The sequence below is a fragment of the Phodopus roborovskii genome, unplaced genomic scaffold, assembly GCF_943737965.1.
Source record: "Phodopus roborovskii unplaced genomic scaffold, PHOROB, whole genome shotgun sequence".
Classification (NCBI taxonomy): domain Eukaryota; kingdom Metazoa; phylum Chordata; class Mammalia; order Rodentia; family Cricetidae; genus Phodopus; species Phodopus roborovskii.
The window spans coordinates 10154219-10171544 of record NW_026126541.1 but is presented as its reverse complement, the minus strand read 5'-3'; the positions used below and the strand labels follow the sequence as shown (position 1 = coordinate 10171544).

Below are 17326 nucleotides of genomic sequence, written 5' to 3'. Positions count from 1 at the left end.
ATGGGCATCTATGGTCAAAAGCGACCGAGTCTTCTGTGGGAGTGTGCAAATGTCAGCAATGAACTTTCAAATGGAGGAACAGAGGCTGTGGGCCAAAGGAACAATGGCAGCATTAGGCACTGGGTTTCTCCACTCTAATCTTCTCCTTAAATAATAGACTAATAAAGCATGCCAGGTTGGCATACACAAACATGCTATGTAACATAAATCCAGCCTCTAGGTAACTTTCTTACTAAAATCCAACATCTCTTTACCCAGGACAAGGTTTTTTTTTTTTTTTTTTTTTTCTAGAATTAAAAGAGTATAATTGTGTATGTTAAGTAGTATGGGTTAAAATGTGGATTTGCTGATGGAGGGAGGAAATACAAGCATTTACATAGTAGCTATCGTCATTTTCAGGAAATGTGGGCTCTTTTTGGAAAGTACTGGGCAGGAAGATCAGGTACTGGATATTGTCACAGTGCAGGCCCTCTTGATACCCCACAAATGATTGATTCTTTCTCTCACTGATGAGTTTCAATCAACCATTATTTTTTTCTTCTTTTCCCAATGTTTACCCACAACCCTGACCAGGATGCTTCATCATTTAATATGGTAGCAAAGACTGTATCTTCTAAGTCAACCATAAGCATAAAAACAACCTGCCAAAGAGTGCCTTCTAAGAAAAGAGCAAAAAAAAAAAAAAAAAAAAAAGGAAGATATCTTAGGAAATCACTAAGAATCCAGGATATAAAAAGCATAGAATCTGTTTCCATGAAAACCCCATGCCCACATCTACTTGTGTATCTCAATCAGTGAAGTTTCTATGTATGGAGCCCTATTAATAAATTTCAGTCAAAAATATAGCTTTCACCAAATTGTATTCTTTCTACTGTCAATGACCACATGTGTTCTAGTTTCTTTTATGGTGCTTTGAGACCCATTATGGCCAAAAGCAATGTAGGGGAGTAAAGGGCTTCTTTCATCTCTGAGATTGTTTATTCCATCACTGAGGGAAATCAGGGAACAAATTGGAAATAAGAAAATTGAGCAAGGCTGCTTGTTGGCTTGCTCACTGGTTCACATTCAACCAGCTTTCTCATGCAGCTCAGTACCACCTGCCCAGGAAATGGTACCATCCTATTGTGACTATCATTAATAGCTTGTTGTTGTTGTTGTTGTTTTGTTTTTTGAGACAGGGTTTCACTGTATAGCTTTGGAGCCTGTCCTGGAACTAGCTCTGTACACCAGGCTGGCCTCAAACTCACAGAGATCCACCTGGCTCTGCCTCTCAATTACTGGGATTAAAGGCATGTGCTACCAACACCCAGCTAATAGCTTCATATTTTTAACAATCACTTGATTGTTAACTAATTAGTAAACAAGAAAATCCCCCATAGGTATGTCAACATTCCAATCTGATCGAAACAATTCTTCAGTTAAGGTTTCTCTTCACAGGTGAGTCTATGTTGTGTCAAGTTGGTACTTAAGCAAACTAAGATACTACATCACAGCTATATTCTTCACTGACCAAGTGGAAGCCCTCTCATGATGACTTCATGACAATCTAGCTTACAGTCCCCTCCAAATTCTTAGGGCCCTTCTTATGGCATCCGCCATCTTGTACAATGTATTTGCATTCTTGCAATGGGATGGTATGCTCCATAAGATCATTGGGGAGTGAGGGAATGCATACCTTATGTTTACATTCATTTAACCTTTTAAAAAATATGGAAAGAATTAGGCATAAATGTGTACTTTTTTTGTTCTTAATACTTCATTTTCAATGCTTATCAATGGTTCTAACTGATCAATTAGTTAAGATAAATGGTAAATACAAGAAATCTATGAGGATGGGTTTTTAGACCTATTAGTTCAATATAAATAATGTGAGCATTGTCCATTTCCTGATTTTCTATTCAAAGCAGTATAAAAGCTTGCAAAAACTAGAAATAGATTTCATTATTTCATTAGATTTATAATTCACATGCTCATAAAGATATGTTGGGGAGGTCCACTTAGTCATAATGGTGAAATAGTAATGGAAATTAGCATGTTTTAAGTTTCAAAACAGACACTGAAAATTGCAAATCACTCCAAGCTATCTGTGGTGTTCGGCAAGCATCATTTTGTTGCAGCACCTGCACTAAAAGACAGTTTTCATTTTCTTTTTTCCTTTCTTATTTGACAAATATTAGCATCTCTGTGAAAGACTCCTGGGGTCCCCAGGGAAAGTGCTGTGTATACACAGCTATTATAATGTGTAAATTCTGCACTGGAAATGACTGTATGTTTGTTTCCTTTACCAGTCTGTATGATCTTTATGAGCTAGAATGATGTTGTATGTTTCTTCTCTAGACCCTAATTTTTTATACAGGGGTGGGTATAAAATAGAGATATTTTAACTATTGATTGACAAATGGCAAGATATGGATGGAATGCCATATTATTTGAGATAAAGAATAAATGCAAGAAGTCTAACATTTTGTAAATGCTTGCTGTGTTCTGGTACACTGTTTTGACTCTTGCGTTATCTGTCACAATTACTGCATTTTACTTTAAAGAGGAGTTAAAATACTACAGAAAGAGTCAAAGCAAACTAGGCAACAAATAAAGCTTTGTCCAGGAGTATCCAGCAAGGACACGGCTTAGCTAGGATGCAAAACCAGATATTGTCCACAAGGTCCCTTCTAATACCCCAAGACGAATAAAGGCACTGAAATAAAATACATGGATAACTCCAATAAAACATAGCTTCACAGTGACGGAAACATACAGAAAATTGTTGTGTATGGAAACATAAGACACCATTGGAGAGAAATGGGATGCAGATTAAGAAGACTGTGTTCAAAGGACAGAAGTTTGTAGGGAAAGGCTCCAGTTTATATCTGAATCTGCCGCTAGGGGGCTGCAGGGCAGCCTCCATCTAGGCCACACACATGAAGCATCACGACTGTGCTCTCCTTCCTGGTGAACCAGTTTCACCAGTTTTGGAGACAGCCACAGAAGTCATTTGAAGGCACTCAGGAGGAACAGGAACAGAGAGATAAGGGTACATTGCACTTCTGAAAGTCTTAGTAAGGTCTTGCTAAATTAGCCCTCCTTTCTACGAGACATCTCAAAGGATTCCTTAACTCCACTGCTGAAAATATTTGCTGTTTTATTACTTTTTTCTCTTCTACCCATCGTCCTCTGTACCTTTTGTGTTCACATTCACCTTTTTTGTGTCACCTCCAGTTCTTACATCAATCCCCACCACCACCCTTCTTGATTTCCCCAGACTGTGACTTGTTGGCCACACCTATTCTCTGCGAAAGACTGTTTTCTTTATTTTTCAGATTCATCCACAATGTTCTTTTCTCCACTGTAGACACGCTCATTTCCTTGTGGCAGATGCTGCCAATTGTGGCAATGTATAGCAGTCTAGTCCCCTTCAAAAAAAAAACATAGCTGTAAGCAATCAGTGCATGGCATACTCTCCACTGAAGGCTTTTTACCTGTGAATGTCTAACTAAGCCCGTTTTATTATCCTGTAAGCTATACTTCTTTCATTCTGCTAAATGTATTTCAAATAGTTGAAATGTTAGGAGATGAGATGCACATTAGAAGTCAGGGGCCATGAAGTCAGGAGAATGCACATCTAGAGGAACAGTGAGACAAACTTTCTAAGGAAGACTTCTTTAAGAGAGAAGACAGGTCAACAGCAGCTACGAAAATGTTTCAATAGAGAATCCATTTAGTTCCCGAGGCTTGCGGTTGTCACTTAATTTCTTCAGGGCAGAAGAAGTGGTTTTCTAAAAGATTCCTCCGCATTGACTCTCTTTGATTGAAAGCATCATGGCAATGCTTGGGGCAGCCCTCATACATTAGAGAGATACATACCCACCTGGGTAAATATGGCAGATTTCCTGCAGTGGTAGGCTTTCTTTTCCATCCATCATGAGAGCAGCCCAGGCTACTCACTAGAAACAAATGTTCCAGAAACAGTATGTCAAACACCGGATGATGGAAACCTCTGAGAAGCCACAGGGAGTGCGCAGAAAGCAAACAGATCTGAGTGTTGAAAAGAACTCTAACTATTTTCCACAGCAGAGCATAACTTGTGCCTAACGTGAAAAAATGCATCTGACCTCCTAAAAGGGTAATGGATGGGCTTTTAACAGTACAGCAGAGAGACTACAGCAAACAAGAGCTCTAGTAAGGACAGATGATGAGGCAAAAATAAGTAAGTAGCAAGGCAGAGAAGTAGATTAAGATCTGCTTCGTAAAAGAGCAACAGAGAGGGAGGAGTGATAAGCAAAGGGGTAAAGACCAGGCTGGAGCAAACCACAAAATCAGCTGACCTGAACAAGGGGGAGCTCATGCATCCCAGTCTGACAGCATAGGACTGACACAGTCCCCCTGAATATGGGTGTTAGTTAGGAGGACTGGGCAGTCTATGGGGCCTCTAGTAATGGATCAGTATGTATCCTTTGTATAGGAATGGACTTTGGGTGCCCATCCCACATAGAGGGGTACTTTCTCAGCCTAGACACATGGGAGAGGGCTTTGAAGACTCCCATGGAAGGCTTCACTCTCCCTGGGGAGCAGAAAGGGGATGGGGCGGGGTTTGGTGGGGGTGATAGGGGAGGATGGGAGGCTTAGGGAACTGGGATTGACATGTAAAACAACCTTGCAACCTTGTTTCAACTTTAAATTAAAAAAAGGAAAAAATAAAAACAAAAAGAACAGAGTTTATTTTCAGCTGGTGCAGGGTATTTATCCTTTCATGGTAACAATCTGGTCAACTTGTGCCTCCTAATTTCCAAGATCCAGTCAGAAACATAAAACATTGCAGTTTCCAGGAAAATCTTACTGCATAAAGTTTGCAAAAGGCTTGTTATTTTGGTTTCATTATTTTTACTAAGACCAAATGTTAAAAGTAATATAATAATTAAATAAAGTTTTATAAAGATTATCTAAACTTAGAAAAGGTTACCCTGTTTCTTACCACCTTTACATTTATTTATCTAGTTGGCTACATATATGTGTACATATTATAAAATATATATTATATTTATAGTTATAATAATATTCAATATATATTATATCTACTAAACACAAGTATGGTTACTAAAATATTAACTATAAAAACTCAGTAAGAATAGTCATAATCATGATCCTCATATATAAGAAAGTTGGTGTTTTAATCTCTGATTTATGATTATGTTTCGTATAACAGTGTAGTAGGCATGATAGACATAGCATCTTACAAATGGGGAATAACAAACAGGGAATGCTTATTATGAAAGAAATTCCCACCAAAAAAGGCATTTATTAAACACCACTTTTAATGATGGATGGATTAAAACTATAAAATTTAAGTTTGTATGGTCAGTTCTGTGAATTTGGAATAATTAGGTGACATGAGGGATGAAGAATGAAGAAGGAAGTTGAGTTTTTACATCCCAACATCCCAATTCAGTTTTGAACCTGACATCCTTTGGTTCATCCTTGAACATCACACAGTTTACAGTCATTTCAGAAGACACGCTCAGTTGAGGGAGTGTCTGGGTCAAACTGACTTGTGAGTACACCAGTAGAGGAACATCTTGATTGTCAGTTCGTATGTTTGCGTGTGTGTGTGTGTGTGTGTGTGTGTGTGTGTGTGTGTGTGTGTGGATGAGCGCGCGTGCTCAGCCCATTGTGAGTGGTACCACTCCCTAGGCTTGTGATCCTGGGCTGTACAATAAAACTAGTTAAACACAGTTTTGCAGTGAGCAAGTAACATTGCTTCATGGCTTCTGCTTAATGTTCCTGCTTACCTTTATAAAGAGTTGTGTGTTCGGGTTATGACCTTGATTTCTAAATGCAGACACTCCTTATTTATAGTCTCTAACCTGTGAATCTAAACCAATCCTTTTCTCTTGTCCATTTCTTTTGGTTTTGGTATTTGGCATGGCAGTCAAATGAAGCTAGAACACCTTAAAATGAGTTTTATATTTATAAAAATACTGGACATCAGTTTTAAAAACAATTTCCAATATCTGACAAGAGTGGTTTTATGGACATATTTTTATGAATGTTAATAAAAGTGTTCTAATTGGTACAAAATAGTGGCTGCTGCTGGTACACAGAGACGGGAGTATAAAAGATCAAGTGTCTGTGTGTGTGTGTGTGTGTGTGTGTGTGTGATGTGGTGTGTGTTGTGCATGTGGTGTGTGTATGTTTGTTGTATGTGTGTAGGGTGTGTGTGTTTTGAGTGTGTGTTGTGTGGTGTGTATGTGTGTGTGGTGTGTGTTGAGTGTTATGAGTGTTTGTGTGTGTGGTGTGTGTGTGTTTGTTGTGCATGTGTGTTATGTGGCATGTATGTGTGGTGTGTGTGCCTGTGTGTTTGTGTCTGTGTGTGGTGTGTGTGTCTGTGTGTTTGTGTGTTTGTGTCTGTGTGTGTGTTGTGTGTGTTGTGTGTTGTGTGTTTGTTTGCATGTGTGTATATGGTATGTTGTGTGTAGTGTGTGTGTGTTTGTTGTATGTGTGTGTGGTGTGTGTGGTGTGTGGTGTGTATGTGTATGTGGTGTGTGTTGAGTGTTGTGTGTGTTTGTGTGTGTGGTGTGTGTTTGTTGTGTTTGTGTGTGTGGTGTGTGTGTGGTGTGTGTGTGGTGTGTGTGTTTGTTGTGTTTGTATGTGTGGTGTGTGTGGTGTGTGTGTGGTGTGTGTGTCTGTGTGTTTGTGTCTGTGTGTGTGTGTGTGGTGTGTGTGTCTGTGTGTTTGTGTCTGTGTGTGGTGTGTGTATCTGTGTGTTTGTGTGTGTGTTTGTGTGTGTGTTGTGTGTGTGTTGTGTGTTGTGTGTTTATTGTGTGTGTGGAGTGGGCGTATGTGGTATGTGGTATGTGTTGTTTGTGTTTGTTGTATGTGTGTGTATGTGTGTGTGGTGTGTGTTGAGTGTTGTGTGTGTGGTATGTGTGTTGTGTGGCATGTGTGTGTGGTGTGTGTGTCTGTGTGTTTGTGTTGGTTTGTGTGTGTGTGTTGTGTGTGTGTGTAAACACATGTGTGCTTATGCTTGCATACACACATGTAAGTGTTCCTTTCCATCTCTGTTCTTCAGAGCCCAGGGGCTCCCTAGGGCCACCCTGCAGTGGTAAGTCTTCTGAAATCTGCCCATGCTTCAAAGGGTCCACCCTGCAATTATAACACAACTTGTTTAAAACCTAGAGCTATGGAAAACTGTTAGAAAGAAAATCACTCACAGGGGAAAAAGAAACACACATATACACATACACACAAACATACTTTCTTGGATTTTATATTTGTAATTCTCAGGAAGAAAGCTGAATGATATTCAGTGGACCAGAACAGTATAAACACTCAGATGTAACGGGGAGAAATCAAAAGAGACTATCTTTGCCTTCAGGGACAGTTGGTTAGGTGGAGGTAGTGAGCACTTACTCACTAAAATAAAGTCCCGTTCCTTGAAGTTTTGAAAATGCCACTTCCATTCTGCTCAGGGTTCATGCACCACAGCACTTCTTTATGAATGAAATACATACTCCTTTCATAAGATTAGAGGAAAACGGGTGAGCTTGTGTACAAAGGGACAGATAAAAGAGTTAGGCTAGAGGGAGCAAGTGTTGCGTGCCCACCAAGGGAAATGTCACACAAGCACTTTGATGTATTATACAATGCTCTAGTTCCTCTTGGCTTCTTCAGATAATGTGGAGTGAGTGGTATGCAAAGTTCTGGCATTTGAAAGATTAATCATGTTCTTCTTAGTTAGAAGAAAAAAACAATTATCCATGGTGGCCTAGAAACGACTAAAACCAAGGGGATTTTCAGCTGCTCCTGTTTACTCATTTCAAGGGCAAATAAATTTTTGAAGGCTGTCTTCACAGGGCACTTCCTGTTACAATAGGAATTCAATAATGAACACAAGTTCAGGACATATGCTCAGTCATGTGCTGAGCACCTACTGTATACATTGAGAGCGATGTCATTGTGTGGGCCAGCAGAAAGCTGATGAGTCTTCTTTCAAGGTCTCTGAATCTCTGCTTTTCTTTTTCCTGATGCAAGTAAGTTTCTAAACTGTTTATTAGAAATTGCTTTTTTTTTTTTTTTTTTTTTTTTTTTTTTTTTTTTTAGCCACTAAATAAATGAGTAGTGTTTAGAAATCACCTTCTTTTAAGATCTGGTTCAATGACAGATATGTTTAACAAAAATTTGGAGATCTCACCAATCACACCTATCTCCTGACCCCCAAGCCATACATGGCATGTAAACCATATATAAACAAATGATACATATAACTAAACAGGCCCTGGCAGACAGGGTGCAGGGAGCGGGGAAGACTCGGTGAGACAATCATCAAACACTAGTTTAGAAAGTGCCTCATGCAGCATGGTGTTGAAACTAAACATCTGGAGAAAATGCAAACAGTGTTTAATGCTGGCAGGTACCAAGAGACTAGCAAGGATGATCAATGTGTTCACGAGAACAAGGATCCTATTTATAGGGTGAAAGCCTTAGAAGAATCTCCCAGCAGGCGTAATATTAATTAAGACTTGATAACAGGAAAGAAAGGGAATAGGATGTAAAAGTGACACAAGAAATAAAAATATAACATTGTCTAGGTTTTTTTTTTTCCCTGTCTCTGTGAGGGACACTGTACAGAGATCACAAGATTATAGCAACTAAATGAATTTACTGCAGCAAGATCAAACTAAACCAAAATTCTCCCCCTTTTCACTTCCAGGTAGTTGCGAAGTTTTAATCTCTGAGGATGTACTCTTGGAGGGAGGGAAGTCAGGCTTGGTTGGGAACAATAAGACAAGGATCACTGATAAGGTAGAGTTCAGGGAACTTTTCTTTCTGTGCAGAATACAAATAAACACAGGACAGAAATTTTAAAATAGATTTAAAAATAGGACAGAGATTTTAACATTGCTTTGGGGTGGCCTTTTATTCATGAGTATCCACTCTTCCCATCACCCTCTGGACCGCAGCTCTTCCTTTCAGGTAGGCGTTAAATCATCCATTCTCGTGGCAGACTGTATGTGCAGCCTGGAGACCTCTGCAGACCCTGACTACAGGGGATTTATCTTGAACTAGAGGAAGTGCTTTCTTGTAGAGACAGAGTGACAGATAGGTACCCTGTCTGTCCTCTGGCACTGGGGACCAGTCAGCCTTGTCCTTTGAGACCACCTTATATCAGAGCCTAGGTGCAGGATTCTTTCTACAAGAATGTTTGAGTGAGCCAACATAATGAGAGGCAGGGTTTCTCTTACTCAAGATATTGTAGACTAACATATGACGTGGTAACAATATTTTATATATCAGGCATATCCAAGGAAATTTGTTGTAATTTATCTCAAACAACAAAGAAACAGACAGTGTTTGATCATCAATTTAAAGTGTAAATAGCGTCTCTTTTATTCTGGACTCTGTTCCTAGTGATGTCCTTAACAAGCTGCCTGCAAAGCAAGGGCTTGATGCCCACTGTTTGAGACGTGACGATTAAAGAACTGCTCTTGTCCTCACAAACAGCTAAAAATAGCACAAGAATGTGAAGACAAACAGGTTTCTGGGAACACAGACAGCTACGTGGAATTTTTCTGCTTTATTTCAATTGTTCCCACTGATGCAAAACACAGAAGGGAAGATCTAGACGTGAGAAGCTGACTTGTCAGCTAGCACACTGGAGAGCTGAAAGACTTAATAACATCCTTTATCCGATTCTCCTGTTCACTGGGGAATTTCAGAAATCCTGAACTGAAATAAGCTTGAGCACCTTCATCCTGCATAATTAGTAACACTTGATGATGTACTGTGTCTCCTCCTCCTCATTTTACATCAACTTCATACTAAGGGGAAAATATATTCTCATTTTAAGGTGTTGCAGAGGTATGATCTCTTTGGTTTAAATGTCTGCATATCAGAAGGTATATATTTCATAGTGATAAATTTTCTTCAAAAGCAGAAAAATTGTGCACAAATACATTGTTATGCCAATTTTATAGATTTTTTTTTGAACCACTGGGTGGGGGAATCAGTCACCATCCTCCAGTATGTCTTAAGTCTACCAGGATCTCAATGACTCCAAAAGTTCCATTTACCTTGGAACACCTTGGTCTAGGTTTACTCAGGAACATCGTGAGTTAAACATCATGGGACAAACTCTGCATGTGGGAAGCTTAAGTTCTGGAGAAGCTTTTCTCTCATGGCCATGGAGAGCAAGGTTCCCTTTCCTAAAAATATGCTTTCATAAGTGCCAACTCAGAACATCTAAAAGTCCCTGGGCAGATCTTTAGTGTAAAGTGAATAGTCAGTACAGGTTAAGCATGCATCCCCATGGGAATGAATGCATTTGGCAGGCTGGATTTCACACTAGCCTTTTGTATAGCTCTTTGTGTCCCCCCCCCACCCCCTTTCAGGCTTTCTTGTCTCCGGCAGCCCATCTGGGCCAGAGCACCACACTAAATCTGGCACCCCAAACCAGTGTCGGTTTGGGGACCATCACCATGCAGCCAGCATCTACAGAAATTGCTGCAATCAGTATTTGGCATTGTAATCTTAAAATCGTGTCCATTTCAAATACCATCAATTCAGAAGAAACTATCACTGGAAAAGATCATTTCTAAGGGTGCTTTCAGCTATTAATTTCCATTGTTGCCTATAACATGTTGCAAATATAAATGATTTGCCCAAATCAACTGCCAGGTAGAAATATAATTAAGCCAGAGACTGTGATTTCTGAATTTTAGTTCAACATTCTTTCAATTAGATATCACTTTGGCTTTTACCACTATGGTATGTGATCTTGGAATTTGGGGTGTTGCCTTTTTTTTTCCAATTTGTTTATTTGCTGCACTTATGGCATAATCCTAGTGTGGATGTCACAGGACAAGCTTCTCTCTTCCCTGCAACACGTGTGCTCCAGGTGTCAGGCTTGACAGCAAGCGCCTCTATCCACTGAGCTGTCTCATTGCCCTTATCTCTCACTTCAAACTTTATTGCCTAGCATGCAGTTTATTGATTGCTAAATTAAATTTGCTAAAAATGTGAACTAGAACTAAAATCAATAGAGGAGATAAGAATCAATTTGAAGCCAGAAAACAACTAAATCTCATTATGAAACTGAAGGCTAGAAGTTCAGTCCACATCCCAGGGCTGTGCACAGCAGATCAAAATTGTTTAGATGAAATTATTGATGATGGCCACGTAGCTAGTCAAAAAGCAATGAGGAGGGCATAGCTCCCACACTCATCTGTGCTGCCCGATTCTGTTATCTTCGACAATTCAGCTATGTAAATATAAGTTAAAGTGAAATGGAGCAAAAAATTCAGTTCCTCGGTTAACTAGTCACATTTAAAATATTCACCAGCCACAGGTTGCTAGTGTCTAAAGCACTAGACAGCTTAGAAAAATATTCTGATTATCACAGAATGTTCTCCTGGACACTCTTAATTATAGGTGATAATCACTACTATCACTCCCTATAATTTTATGAAGCAGGAGGAACATGGTGGTATGAAAGGAAAATGAAATGCAAACATTGATTAAGCCTGTATGGCCCTGTGATGAGCACGCGAAACATCTAATTTCATACATGCCTTATAACTGTAGTCATGAGGCAAGTCCTCTCATTATGCCCACTTTAAGTCCAAGGACACTGTGCTTGGGTAGATGAAGTAAATCCCCATGGTTACCTGCTCAGTGTTGAGAGCTTGATGGATCTCACTTAAGCCTCTTAAATGCAGAATCTAAGCCTATCTCTGAAGCTGCCATTACTAGAGGAACTTGGCATGATTGGAGCCAGAGGGAACAAAAACATTACTTTGATGATTGTAATAGCACATACATGTCAGAAGTATGTGAGTAGCATCATAAGGTACTTGAGCCCTGATCCAAGGCAACGGGTGGGAGCAGGAGGGCACCTTTGAGACCGACCTAGAGACTTTGATATCATCCTCACGTTGAGGATGACAAAACAGAGACAGGAAATTCTGAACAGGCTAAGTCTCCAATGGTGGCTCTGAGACGAGAGACTAGACAGCAGTGTTGTCAGGGTAACAGCAACAGTTTAGGAGACAATGATGGGCAGGCAGCACTCTGTTGGGTTCTGGTAGATATTATCTGTTCTCCTAAGGCTGGGATGCTCTGAACTCACATGACCGGATTTGGGATGTGATGATACAAATTTATAAAAACAAATACATTTTTCTCCCTTCCAGACATTGGTCATTTACAGTCAGAGATCTTCTTCTGAGAAGTGAGGTTCCTGAAGAGATTATCCCACTTAGTAGGAAAAATCAGGACTAATATAGTAGAACATTTACCATTGCTCAGGTGGAAGCACGGGCTGTATAGTTGACTGCCACCTATAACTCTGAGATAAAGTGAGGTATTTATTTTCCCTGAGTCTCAGTTTTATCATCTTAAAAAGATATTTAACCGCTAGGATCTGTGAGGATTAAAGCTACCTCTTTATGAACTTCCCTCTCTGCAACATTCTATATCTGCACACTGACATCGATTGGTGTGCAACCTGAAGAAACCTGAGACTATAAATGTGAAGTTCCCTGACTAGAATGGGACCATGCTTTTCCTGAAACTCTAGGTAACATAAACATTCCATGTCAAGGGAAAGCAAGAGTGTGTGTTGGAAGCTCGCTTCTCATTTGTGTGGTGATACCTCTCTTTGCTTCACTAAAACTTTTTCTAACTATTGAGACTGGCAAGCCAAAAATGTTTGCAGGACAGACAGCACCATCTTCATGCTGGGACTTGTCCCTGCAGTTGCCTTTCTTAAATGGCAACAACAGACCTGGCCTCTACCCTTCAATTTCACAGCTGCTAACTGGAAAATTGTGAGATGTTGCTACCTTAAAACCCATCTGCTTATTTTTACATCTCTTATCCCAGCTTTACTTTAATGGGATTTTAGATAGCAAGAGTGGTTAGTCAAAGCATGACAGGAATCATGTCATGAATCAGTAGCAAGCTATATTCATTTCTTACCTTACGCTTGTTGGTCGGACACACATAGAGATAGCTCAAAATTGTCTTCAACCCCACTTTATCATTCAGCTTTTCATAAGTTGTCCCATAATCGGTTGACCTGTAATTCAAAGATGCTTTAATGAGTGCAGAAGTATACGTCATTTGGCTGCTTGTCAGTGTAATGCATGTTTTACATAGTAGAATGGCTCTCCGGAGACTTCTAAATGATTCATGCAGTATATAATGATGCTTAATTATGTACACAGTAGCATCATGTGAGTGGTTAACATTTGCATTTTAATTGAATTGGTAAAAATTAAAACGCCATCCCTCCAATGCTCCTTAAAGTATGCACTTTGCAGAATAGATGAGATTAACTCAAAAATATTGAGATATGAAGACACCCTTTGAAGTAACCACAAAAATAAAAGCAATTTAGTTAGATATAGCATTTCTAAACTTTTGCTTTACCTCTCACATAGTGTAATCAGGGCATCCTGATTCATCTAAAAACTATGTTTTCATTCATGGTCATAAAATATATGGATTAGTAATTCCTTACAAGGTCATTTGGTCTTGGACTCTGTTCATTATTTAAGAGAATGGAAAATGTCTTCAGAACTAGTACATTTTCACAATCTTCCTGATGCCTTTTTCCAGTCCTAAGCTGTATGACTTGGAAGAACATCATCTCTTGGCCCTAAGGTTCTTGTAAAGTCCTGTCAGTATTTAACCACTTATCATCAAGCCACTAATTCTGATGAACAGATTCAATCATTTTTTTGAATGAAGGTCTACTAAAGTTCTAATAAAGTGATCAATAACTCCCAAATGACCTATGAAAATGGAACAGCTGATAAATGGAATATGAAAAGGTTCAATCCAGGTTTTGTCCCTCTGTTCCATGTTGTTTTAATTTTACTCTAGCTTTAAAACATCATGACTGAAGAACATAGCTCTATAATTTTCTCTCATTCCCCTTTTCTCACAAAGGAAGTTTACAGTGAAATTCATTGTGTTACCTATATTTGTGAAGTTAATAAAATGGAGCAGACTCTGTGCTTATTTGTGGAATGCAACACACAGGGCCTTCTCAAGTACCTTACAGCACATACAAAATAACAAAAATAATAATAACAAAATATTAAGGGGCATAATGTGCTGTGCACATTAATACTTATTTAAGAATAATGTTGGTTTAATTTAAAAAGGAAAAAAAATCACATTTTAATTCATTGTTGATGTTGATGACTCACAAACATCCCCAGGACATAACAAGCAAAAGTGAAGACTGATGGATACACTGCCTCACTCTTTCACATTCAGAGAGACAACTCTGGGCATTAGGCAGAGTCTCAGTCAGCCAAGTGCTTGCCACACCACCAGGGCAACACTAATATTAACTTCAGCACCCATGCAAAGTCAGGTGCAGCATGACAGGTAGATCCCAGGAGTTTTAGTCTACCCAGTATTGATGGATAGACTAATATACTTGTCTGTGTGCATGCATATTCAAGTGCATATGGGTGTTTTCATATTTAACTATTATCCTAACATGAGATGTAATGGAGTAACTCAGGTTTACATTGTCAAAATTCAGGAAAAAATATGTATACACACACACACACACACACACACACACACACATATATATATATATTACTATTTATTATCTGAGCACTTCATGTTCAAGAACAAACAAACATACAGAATCTCTCTGGGAACTTGTGAGAGAAAGATGAAATGTGTCAATGTCGATACATTAGTAAGTCTCATCTAGTGACAGTTTAAAATATAATACTTCAGTAAAGATATACAGGGGATGTAAATATCTTATTGAAATACTGGAATGGGGACCTGGAAAGGTGGTAGACAATGTATACTGGGTGGAATGAAGACACTTTTAAGATAATTTCTGCACCAAAACATAATAATATGGCAAATAAGGATTGTTTTTATAAAATTCCTCTGGCAAAGCATATGCAGGTATGCAGGTGCTTGTGTGTGTGTGTGTGTGTGTGTGTGTGTGTGTGTGGGTGGGTGGGTGCATGTGCGCGTGTGTGTGCATGCACACACACATTTGTATACATGCATATATTCCTCTATATGCAAGCATGTGCATGTGCCTGGGTATGTGCATGAATGCCTGTGAGTTTTTGGATATGCACATTCATGCTTGGTGCTTCTGTGTGCATGTATGTGGACGTGGAAACATATATGCATGTGCTTATTTAACTGGTATCCTAACATGGCAAGATGTAATGAAATGAGCAGCACATATTGACATTTGCAAATATTTTCCAGGGTTTATACTTCCTTATTGAGCACATTTCCCTTATTGTATCTCTTCTCCATTTGGCTGGATCTTCTAAGATATCTGTTATTATGTTTGTGTGAATTCTACCAACTCATTTATCCAAAGCTCAAAAATAGATCCAACATTTATCAATTTTCTATACTCAGAAGTTCAGAGGGTCTAAATGTTATGGCTTTTATAACAATGAATTGACAGAAAAGCAAATGGAAATACATTTCCACACCTAAATTACAGAGTTTTATCATGTGTTTTGCAAATGTAATGAAAGTGTTGGTAGGTATCATGGTGGAGCTAACATTGGCTTGGCAGTACAGAAGCGAAAGCACTAAACACTTGCATTCCAATGGGCATATTGTCATGGCACTATTGCCTGAATCCCCTCCAGCCATACCACCATGGCCTCTCAGCTAGGCACACACCAGTTTTCCTCACAAGTCAGGAAAGATTTAGGACATAGCTAAGGCTCTCAAAAACTTTGCTCAAACACCAAGCTTACTACAGGTTGTATTGGATCAATATCTATCCAAAGCAGCTTGCATCCAAGTGACTGCTTGATTCTATGCCCTGGGAAAAAATTCCCTGGCACCCCTAAGTTTCACAATGCTGATTTCTCAATGGGAGCATCCTAAACATTTGGACTTGGAATGAGTAGAGGAGACAGATAAGCTCAGCAGCAAATTGATAATGAGCCAATGTAGGGTTGTTAAATTTGTGAAATTATGTCTCTAAAAATTGGGAAAAACATTAGTTTTAAGAATCAAAATGCTAGGAAATGCTTGAGTAGGCAAAATTTAATTTTCATTTACATTAAAATTTTTCACAAATTATATTAGTCTACCATATACTAATCTCTTTGCTTGTCTAGTACATGTAGCCTTTTCTAAATTTCTTTGATTAGAGAACACTTTCTTAAGTGATAGACAATGTGATGAGTGTTCTTTTTTAATTATATTTAAATTAGAAACAATCTTCTTTTACATATCAATCCCAGTTCCCTCTCCCTCCCTTGCTCCCATACCCACACTGACCACCCCCACCCCACCAGCCATCCCATTCCTCATCCACTCCCCAGGGATGCTAAGGCCTTCCATGAGGGATCATCAAAATCTGTCAAGTTTTTTGGAGTAGGGCTTAGGCACTCCCTCCTGCCTCTAAACTAAGGGGTTATTCCTCCATGGTGAAGGGGCTCCCAAAGTCTGTTCTTGCAAAGAGATAAAACCTGATTCTACTGCCAGAGGCCCCATAGACTGCCCAGTCCTCACATTCAGGGGACCTGGTTTGGTCCTATGTTAGCTCCCCATCTGTCAGATTGGGGTCCATGAGTTCCCACTTGCTCAGGTCAGTGGGTTTCTCCAGCACAGTCTTGACTCCTTTGCTCATTTCTACTCCCTCTTGACAACTGGATTCCAGGAGTCTGGAATCTCTGCTTTTGCTTCCATCAGCCACTAATTGAAGGCTCTAGGATGGCATTTAAGGGAGTCTTCAATCTCATTATAGGGGAAGGGCATTGAAGGTAGACCCTCCACTATTGCTTAGATTCCTAGTAGGGATTACCTTGTGCATCTCTTTACAATTCCCTAGTGCAAGATTTCTCTTTAAACCTACAATGGCTCTCTCTATTGATGTGTTTCTTTTCTTGCTCTCCTCTATTCATCTCCCCATTCAACCTTCCTGATCCCTCATGTTCTCCATCCCCTCCTCTTTTGCCTAACTCCCCCCATTTTCCCGCTTTGCTCCCAATTTTTTCAGGAGATGTTGCCCCTTTCTCCTTCTCTGGGGGGACCATGCAAGTCTCTCTTAGGATCTTCTTTGTTTCCTAGTTTCTCTGGAAGTGTGGATTGTAGGCTGGTAATCCTTTGCTCTCTGTCTAATATCCATATATGAGTGAGTACATACTGTTTGTCTTTCAGTGACTGGGTTACCACAGTTAGGATGGTTTCTTCTAGTTCCATACATTTGCTTGTGAATTTCAAGATTCCCTTGTTTTTCTCTGCTGGGTAATGCTCTATTGAGTAAATGTACCATAATTTCTAAACCCCTTCTTTGGTTGAGGGGAAT

The 17326-nt window shown here is 39.4% G+C and overlaps 1 protein-coding gene across 1 annotated transcript in view; it reads right to left on the bottom strand.

The window, feature by feature from the left end:
• Sorcs1 (sortilin related VPS10 domain containing receptor 1) overlaps positions 1–17326 on the bottom strand; it is a 505553-nt gene that overhangs the window by 211882 nt on the left and 276345 nt on the right. The window contains exon 3 of the mRNA XM_051199684.1: positions 12970–13069. Coding sequence (XP_051055641.1) covers positions 12970–13069 — 100 coding nt within the window. The remainder of the gene's footprint in view (positions 1–12969; positions 13070–17326) is intronic.